Source organism: Lactuca sativa, chromosome 3, assembly GCF_002870075.4.
Source record: "Lactuca sativa cultivar Salinas chromosome 3, Lsat_Salinas_v11, whole genome shotgun sequence".
Lineage (NCBI taxonomy): Eukaryota > Viridiplantae > Streptophyta > Magnoliopsida > Asterales > Asteraceae > Lactuca > Lactuca sativa.
This window is the reverse complement of record NC_056625.2, coordinates 14,337,019-14,346,709: the sequence shown is the minus strand read 5'-3', so window position 1 is coordinate 14,346,709 and position 9,691 is coordinate 14,337,019. Positions and strand designations below refer to the sequence as shown.

At 35.5% G+C, this 9,691-nt stretch overlaps 1 protein-coding gene across 1 annotated transcript; it reads left to right on the top strand.

The window, feature by feature from the left end:
- Positions 1–7,707: 7,707 nt before the first annotated feature.
- On the top strand, positions 7,708–9,486 carry LOC111886507 (heat shock 70 kDa protein 15-like). Its single transcript, XM_052769641.1, has 5 exons — positions 7,708–8,335; positions 8,547–8,621; positions 8,704–8,736; positions 9,118–9,210; positions 9,359–9,486. The coding sequence occupies exons 1-5, from the start codon at positions 7,708–7,710 to the stop codon at positions 9,484–9,486; spliced, it is 957 nt and encodes a 318-aa protein (XP_052625601.1).
- The last annotated feature ends 205 nt before the right edge of the window (positions 9,487–9,691 follow it).

Here is a 9,691-nt window from a genome sequence, read left to right as displayed (position 1 = left end):
TATGTTGGCAATACAACACAAATCAGGACCACCTCAACCCAACCCCCAATCAACAAACAAACATGTGCACATAAATATCATATGCTAGCTCACATGATATACCAGTCAAACCGATCTATCAGATCACTAGTCATAGCAACATCCCCAGTAACCAGGGTATAGACCTAACCGGTCACTAACATAGCATCATCCTATAACCAGGACATTGACCAAACCAGGTCACTACGCATAAGCATATCACCATCCTAACTACCAGGATGTAATCAATAAACAAATCATGCCATAACCAGATACAATCCATAAAGGGCCAGCCTTGGTGCCTTAGACCCTGTTAATATAGTGAGGATAACTCACCTCGTACTGTCGACTCGAAGATAAACTCAAGCTCTTGGATTACTGCCACGAACTGCACCTCTATATTCATTGTAAACCATACTTGTAAATTTCCAATCTTTCCAAAATGTCCTCCAAAAGTCAACTGGTTAACTCATGGTTAAAGTCAAATTCAACTGTTAAGGTCAACAGTCCATGTTGACCTGAACTCGTCGAGTACCCTCAGCTAATCGCCGCGTTCTGTGCAATACTTAACCGCTCGCCGAGTCACTGGAGCGACTTGTCGAGTTCCTAAGGCTCGCGGTCGAAGCTCCATGGCCACTCGTCGAGTTTTCCCCCTACAACTCGACAAGTTCACACGGATCCAACAGTTGGGGAAACCCTAACCGACTCGTCGAGTCACTCTACTCACTCGCCGAGTCTTCGATAATCTTCATCAGACTCGCCGAGTTGTTCATCCAACTCATCGAGTTCAGGACCATCTTCATATGACTCGCCGAGTTGACTATGCGACTCGTCGAGTCCCTTCAGTTCTTCATCCATACAGATGCATTTTAAGCCAAGAAAAGGTCCCAGATTGCAGATCCAACCTCCTTAGGCATGCTTATCACGTAAAGTTGCAAGCTTTACATGCATGCAAGGCTTTAAAGCCCTTAAATGACAAAACTAAGCTTGCAATGAAGTCTCACACTTGAGGGAAGGCTCAAACTAGGCAACACTGATAACTTTATGGATCTAGAGGACAAAGGGAGTCCAGATCTGAGGTTACAACTTCAGATCTTAGCTAAAACATAAGAAGCCTTTCATAAAACCCTTCCAAAAGAGATTTTTGATGAACACGGGCCAAGGAAATCTGTCTAATACCTTCAAGAGAATGTTCACTGATGTAGATCTTGAATCCCACAAGTTCTTGCTTCTACTTGCTTGTTTTCACCGAGTGTTTCCTCCTCCAAAATTCCTCCTCCAAGCTTGAACACACCAAAACAACACACACACACACACGATTTAGGGTTTGAGAGAGACAAGAAACAGTAAAGGGGAGGCTGTGGGAGGCCAATGATCCTTTAAATAGGGTGAAATGCCCCAAAATCTAGGGTTTCATCTGCCAACTCATACTCGTCGAGTTCGCTCTTGGACTCGGCGATTAGATCACTAGTAGGGTGTCCAACTCGTCGAGTAGACCCAAAAACCAAAAGGAATCATACATAAATCAATACCTGAGAATCTGGGTGTTACAGATTTTGAATGCAATGATTGAACAAACAAATTTAATACACAAGTAATCGAACAAATGAGTAAATTAATTTCAGAAATTGTAAGGACTCCAACTCTATGTATGACAACTTAGCAATGCGATTCAAAGATGACAAGATATTTGTTCAATTCTATTTAATTTGGTACTTGAAAGTGTTAACAAGCTCCAACACTTCACATTCACAACATTAATTAACCAAAACAATCTCTTTGATTAACCCTAACCTTACTAACCTAATCTAAACAAGATCTTAGAATTAGATTAAAAGATCGCATTAAGCTTCATGTGAATGATTCCAACAACACCTGATACTCCTTACAAACTCGGGTGTGAAAGAATGTGTGAATAAGATTTACACTAAATTCATTCAATGGAAATCAGTTTAGTGCTTGTTACTTAGTCCAATTCACAAAACAATTACAGATTTTGCAAAATAGATAACTTGAATAACTTAACCCTAATTCAAATGACCAATAAGAATCAAAATTAGAATCAAACATTCGATTAAAGCAAAATCAATTTCACTATATAGAAATTAAAAGCAAACATCAGGTCATATGATTGAAATCACAACTAAGAAGTCAAAACATGAAGTCGGAGAAACTAAGGTTCTAGCCACACATGGCTAGAACAAGATCATAAGTTGAAAATATGGAAATAATGTGTATTTACAACTTACAAATAAGAGAAATAATGTTTCCAAATGACAAATGATCAAACCCTTACAGAAAACTTCAAAATCCCCTCACCAACAGTGCTCTGATATGATGTGTTCATTTAAAAATGACCCAATTCCCATGATATGAAAAATAGGAAAAACTGCAAAAAGTTGCTTTTAGGGTCGAACACGGCCCGTGTCAAAATAGAGTAATCAACACGGGTCGTGTTGAGTGGAAAATGGCATTCAATCCTTGTTTTTCATTCCAAAGTATAAAGCTCAAAGTTCCTTAGTTGAGCCAACACGACGCGTGTCAAAATGGGCTAAACTGACACGGGTCGTGTTCAGCAAGGTCAAACTCTTCTTTGTGGTCAAACACGACCCGTGACGATTTTGTAGTGTAGTTCCAAGACGTCCCTTGTACCCCTCTGACTCCGAATCCGAACTTCATTTTTTTCAACTTTTTTGTACTTCGCCCGATCATCCCGGAATCCTCACCAATGCTTCCCGACACCTCCCAAAGCGCGTTTCAACCTCCGGTTTACCTGAAGAGATCATGAAAATATGCAAATAAGGTGGTTCTCGAAACTAACATGAATATGATGAAATGCAAGAAAAATGAAGAACAATTATGCAAAATGGATGCCTAAAAAGGAGCTAAAAGGAGTCCAAAAAGGTGCACAAAATGCACCTAGCTACCACCTTAATTTTCCTAAAGGTAAGTAATTGTAACATATTAAAATTTGAGCCAAGAGTTTTGACATGTTTGGTTATAAAATAAAATTTTGGGAATAAAAAATAAAATAAATTAAATTAATAATAAAGAAACTAATTACTTAATTAATTAAAATAGTAATTTTATAGAAAAGCTCAATATTTTAAATGAGATTTTATTTAGATTTCAAAAGTTATGAAGAAAATATATAAGTGACTAGTTTCGTCAAATAGCAAACTTAACGACTAGTATTGACTTAGTCAATGGCCAATTATCTATAAGGAATTATAGTTAGGGTTAATGTGTAAAAGAAATAAGTTTCACTAGTAACATGGTCAAATGGTGTCAAATTGAGAAAAAGTGAATGTTAGGGGTCATTTTGCAAATTGCTTACTTAGTAAGTGTAGAAATCCAAAGAGGACTACCTTAGGTTTCATATGTGCTCTAGGAAGAAATTATTCCTAAGGGTAAGTAATTGTAACATATTAAAATTAGACCTAGGATTTTTTCCGTGTTTGGTAAGAAAATAAAATTTTGGGAATATAAAATAAATTAAATTAAATTAATAATAAAGGGACCTAGAAGTTAGTTACGAGCCTTTTTCCCATATTTGATGAAGGACACATAATTAAGAGGAGATGGAGAGTGAAATTATTATTTTTATTGATCAAAGGAAGATCTATAGTGTTTGTTGAGAAATCAAGCTAAGAATTGTAGATAGGAAGCAACATCATGCTTGATATGTATAATTTCTCTTCTTTTTTTATGTTGAATTCAAATGCAAGGTTTATGGTTGAAGCTTCAAACACATGATGCGATTTAAGTTTATGATTATGATAGATTCATAGTAGATTTTGGTATTTGGACTTCCCTTCTTCATTAAACCAAACGTTAATGGGTTTGATGGAGAGTTTGTTAAGATTTTAGGCTTCATGATCCACTAATGGTAGGAAAACTTCATGAACATTGAATTGGATGTATTTGAATGATTGGAGGATATGCCTTGTTAGTATCCTTGCCTAAATCAAATCTTCATACGAATCCATGGCTTGATTTCGTGAGTATCAATTTAATCTATCATTATTAATGAAATTAGGGTTAAAGCATCAAGGATAATCCATGATAGTTTGAATAAAACCTCAATGATTGAATGATTTGGTAATATAATGGTTTTAAATGAGGAATTATATTTATGTGTAGTTAATATAATAATGGTTGAGTTATCAAAGGATCTAAGGGTTGTTGATGCAAAGCTTGGGAAAAAACTTGTATGTGGTTTCCATCTACAAAATCAGAAATTCTAACCCTTGGAATCCAAATTCAATTACTTCAAGATGTATTAAGATGCTCTAGAATCAATTATGATGTTCAATAAATCACTGGAATGATGCTTGATAAGAGTTAAAGCCATTGAGAGCTTAATGACTAATAAGAGTTTTAGATGGCATCGCCCTCATGACCTCTAAAGGTCTTAATGATTAAATCATGATGAGGATAGGAATTAATTGAGTTTGTATAATTATAAATAACCCTTATTTAGTCCATTAAAATCCCTTTGTGAAGTTTGGAGAGCATTAAAGGTCATTAATGCAAAGTACATAGCTTAAATGAAAAAAACTGCACTTTTTGGTAACTTGTATTCTACACACGGGGTGTCTGGATTTAGTGTAAATCCACATAGAGCATGGCATGTCCAGTCGCTTGTTAAGGATACCTGGTTTTTTAAAAACATAATTTTTAACCTCCGATTGATCCCATATTTTAAGTATAAGCTATTAGGAAGGAAATAAACTTGTGGCTGATGTCAAATGTGTCAAGAACTGTAACACCCACTTTTGGGCTTTTCCTTATTTCAGGATTTTGGATCATAATTCGATCATGAAAAAGTCTTAGTTTTCAAAGGAATAAAGTTTAGACCTTATTGGATGTTGATAATGTTGGTTAAGTGATCTTAGCCATTGATTTGTGTTTTGGAGCCCAAAAAGGGTAAAATAGGAAAATGTAATATTTTGGGACTTCTTGCATGAATTAATGAATTTATTTCAGTATGTTTTAATGCATAAGTAATTAGATAGAATTGTGAGGCTTGTTAGTACCTTTACGTGCATATAAATATCACTGAAAACGGAGTTGAAACGAAGAAGTTGTGGCTGTTTGAAGCTGAAGTGGATTTTGGGAAAAACGAATTCACCATGGTGTGGAGAGGAGTTCTCCACGTCATGGTGCGATGTGCAACACAATCCCATTAAATTATGGCTTGGCTTGTATTTAAGTACTTAACCCCTTGTTTTAGGTCATTTTCCAGCCTTCATTGAACCAAGAAACCCTCTTTTTTGCAAACCATAGCCTCCATTTATACATTAAGCTTCTTTTATCTCCTTCACTACTAGAAAAAAGGCCTTTTACGACGCGCAAATTACGACACTCATTAATTTATGTTACGCAAACGAGAGTGACATTAAAAGAGTGTCATCTCTTCAGAAAATTTAAGGATTTAGGTCACGCATTATTGCGTGCCTTTAAATTAGTGTCAAAAGAAAAAAAATTAAAAACACGGAGGGCGCTGTACCTTAAATGCGCGCCCTCTATATGTGTCGCTTTATAATTTTAATGAACGCGCGTTCCTTAGTTACAAGCGGGAAAAGAAAAGCCAAAAAATTAGAAAAGCCCGCTACCCTCCCTACCCTAAGCATTATCACGCTTCTTTTATTCTCCTCACACTGTTGTGCAACTTCTCAATCAAAGATCGAAGGTTACGATTTCATCTCCATCTCTCGACTTCATCATCTCAATCAAGAAAAAGGGCTTCTGATTTCCATTCATCTACTTCATCGTTGCTGTAATTTCACCTTCTTCATCTCTCTGCTGTTATTGAGAATACTCGCCAATAGTTTTCTTGCACTATTCCTTGACCTGCTTCCTTCTAGATACGCTTCTGATCGAGAGATTCAGGTTAGGGCTTTCAAGGCGCCGTGGAAACTGTAATGGTGTTCATTGTGGCAGAGGGATTAGGGTTTCTAGAGTGAGAGACGAAAGAGGAAATTGGGGTAAATGTCCGCAGTAGGAAGCATGTAATGTTGTTCTCTATTAACTGATGACTTAGGGTTTTAACTGATGACTTAGGATTTCGTATTTATGGAATCCAAGTTCTTGATTCCTGAATTTGATTTCCCTTGACCCTCCTTACAGATCCGTAGAAAATTCAGAAGAGCCGCCACATATCTCAAGCACACGGTACCATCTCTCTCTCTCTCTCACGCACCTTCTATCTGATTTTATTTTTGCTCATCTATTATGGATTATATTGCTTTCGAAAATAGTGGTTACTTATTAAGGGGCATTTTGGTTAGCTTGATAATTTTGATAGAATTCGGTATTACTGGGAAAAAAATGGGTGCACCCCTGTTCCTTTTTATCGCAGTAGCCTCTTCTTTGATATTTTTTTTCTTCTAATCTCCTTGGTTTGAGAAGCAGGGGCTGCTTGATCAAAAGTTTTTTTTGTTATTGGTCCATGATTGACAAATTTATGGAAGGGTTTCTTGTTCTTCGCTGATTTTGATCCTAGTCAAGACTATTGGGTTCATTGTTATGTCATATACAAAGGGCAATACTGGAATCTTCTTGTTTGGTTTGCGGTTGATCAAAATATTTTTTTTTCCTTTTGAAAATGTTGCTGCTGAGTTTGATTCTTGCCATGGCTGCTGGGTTAACTTTAATTTTGAAAGGGGCAATTTTGGAATTTTAAAAGGGTAAAATGGGATAAACCCCAAATCTCATAGAGTTGACATCACAGATGCAGTGGAACTAGCTGTTTCAACATCAGAAGCATTAACAATCCACACATGTATGTCTATTTTTAGTTTCATGGATCAGCTTCAAAATGTGGCCTTTAAATTTGCACGCTAAGTGTTTGTGAAAAGTCCTTATCAATGATTTGGCATTTAGAGGCACCTTTTGGGATTGAGAAAGATGGGCCTTCTCGAGTTGATCTATTATAATGTTAGAAAGGGTTAGAATTTAGAAGAATGAACTCAATTTATATGAATGTTTGATTTTATAAAAAAAATATGAATGTTTTAGCTTTGTTGTTTCTCTCTCAATTTCAAATGATTCATTATGTAAAAAAAAAGATAGAAATTAAGTTTACAACAAAACTGTTCCTTTTTTTTTGCTTTTATGTTTATCTGGTTTTACATAGAAGTTTCAATTATATCGTATAAACTTGCCATACGAATGGCTCCTAATATATTTCCTCTTGATATAACATAAGAATAAAATTAATTTTTTATATTATTTGATATGCTTATTTTGCTTACATAATTTTTTTATTTTTTATTTTTGGTATTGCAACGTGTTGGATATGCATTCCAGCAAATTTACTGGAGTGGGTTGGGCGCTTGGGCTGACGGAGTTCTTGGGAGGGAGGTCATGTTAAAATTAATTTCTAAAGAAAGAGATGAAAGATTGATACACCATTTCATGGCTTCAAAGGAGCTTCATCCATCCTTAATATCTGCCCAGAGTGAATATAAGGTGTAAGATGAGAGTTCTGATGAAGATTATCACAATCTTCATTGATGTTTTGTGAATACTTTCATTAATGGTTCTTATCTTGTGGTTTGTTAAGCAGATTATGAGTAATCGAACAGTTGTTGATAAATCTAATTACCTTTCATCTGTGCAGATTGATTCCTGTGAAGCAGAGTAACTTCTCATTAATTAAACGAGTTACTTTACTCAGCAAAGATGAGCGTAGTTGGATTTGATCTTGGGAATGAGAGTTGTGTTGTGGAAGTTGCCAGACAAAGGGGAATTGATGTTGTTCTTAATGATGAGTCAAAACTTGAGACTCCTGCTCTTGTGTGTTTTGGTGATAAACAGCGTTTTCTTGGAACAGTTGGTGCTGCAACCAGTATGATGAACCCAAAAAACACCATTTCCCAAATTAAGTGGTTAATAGGGCGTCCTTTTTCTGATCCTGAATTGCAACAAGATCTCAAGGCTTTGCCTTTTTCAGTTACTGAGGGACCCGATGGTTTCCCATTGATCAATGCAAGGTATCTTGGGGAAACAAAGTCATTCACCCCAACACAAGTTATGGGAATGGTTTTCTCAAACATGAAGACAATAGCTGAAAAGAATTTGAATGCAGCAGTTGTGGATTGCTGTATTGGGGTACCTATCTACTTCACTGGTCTTCAAAGAAGAGCTGTAATGGATGCAACTACTATTGCCGGTTTGCATCCTCTACGGTTGATGCATGAGACAACAGTCACTGCTTTAGCTTATGGAATATACAAAACTGACTTACCTGAAAATGAGCAGCTCAATGTAGCCTTCATTGACATTGGACATGCTAGCATGCAGGTATGCAGTGAAGCTCAATGCCCTTTAGTTCAATACATTACACGAGAGCTTTTAACATGCTTAATAATGGAACATGTAATGAGATTCGCAAGCCCCGAGTGAGTATTCAATTGCTTTTTTATTATTCGGGTAATTAATATCTCTACCTTTTTTTATTTAGTTCACTAATCTATACATATACATCTATATAAAAAAACCTTTTTTTCTATATTTTGAAGGTATGCACCTGTTCGTAGCGATTAAGTTTGTTGGTGAGCTGAAGTTGTCAGAGCCAACTGATGTAATTCTCCTAGGTATTACTTTTGTATTTTTCAAGATTTATTTTATATACTCTTCTTAAAATGCAAATTTGTTAAATATTATGTTACATTTAAGAGATTACAAGAATTGAGATGCTTGCGGTTACTGGTAAGGATTTTAATCCTTCTACATTATAAAACTTACTTTGTTTCATATTTTCAAATATTAAATACTTATTTTATCATACCGTATTAAAAAATAAAAAAGATAGGTACATTTGTTCAGAAGAGAACAAATCCTTTAAGCCATTACAATCATAATGTTCTTGCCCATATAAGCTGTGATTTGATAACATTGGTAATTTCTTCAGATGTGAATTCATTGTAACAGATACATTTGGAAGATCGAGTGAAACTGCATATCTGAAACTGCCCTGTTTCCCCTGGTCTTTTCTTCTAGACTTGACCTTATTTCTCTTCTTATCTATCATTTTTGTTACTTTGTAATTTCAATTAATATATAAACATGTTTCTTGGATTTTTTTTTCAGGAATTCCTAAAATAGAGAAGCTAGAAATTGAAGGGAAAGCTTTCCATACAAACTTATATGCAGTTCGTTGTAATTATAGTGGAGGAAAAGAGGGTAAGAGTAAAATCATGTGGCTTAGATCAATGGTTGGAAGTCCAAATCTTATTTCCATTCCCGATATCTTTATTCTTTTAAAAATTTTTACCACTTTATGAGAAACAAAGTGAAATGTGGGTCTATAAATTGTTTTTTTTTATTGTAGATGAAACAGAAAGGATCATCAAACATATGATCAACCTATTTGGGCTAGTATTATCTGTGGCTCCTTCTCCTGCTCATGCTCTTCCCCCATCATTTTCTTCCATTATGCAAAGATTTAAATCTTACTAGCTTTTAATCTTTCCATCATGACAAGAATTTTGTATTCTTATCTTGCTGATAGGTCCAAAGAAACTTGAATGGGATTGAACCATTGTGCTTCCTGATTTGCTGCTATCAATGGATGTTGTGTGAATCCTCATTGAAGTCTTCATTTTGGTTTAAGAGAACAAGGTGGAGAGTCTAAAAAGAGACAAGTTAGCAACAGAGAATCTCC

Bases quoted from the DNA above. Each gene is read 5' to 3' on its own strand.
- LOC111886507 (XM_052769641.1), top strand. From the start codon at position 7,708: ATGAGCGTAGTTGGATTTGATCTTGGGAATGAGAGTTGTGTTGTGGAA. The intron at 8,622-8,703 runs GTATTACTTTTG...GTTACATTTAAG, and splicing joins AACTGATGTAATTCTCCTAG to AGATTACAAGAATTGAGATG. The intron at 9,211-9,358 runs GTAAGAGTAAAA...TTTTTATTGTAG, and splicing joins TTATAGTGGAGGAAAAGAGG to ATGAAACAGAAAGGATCATC.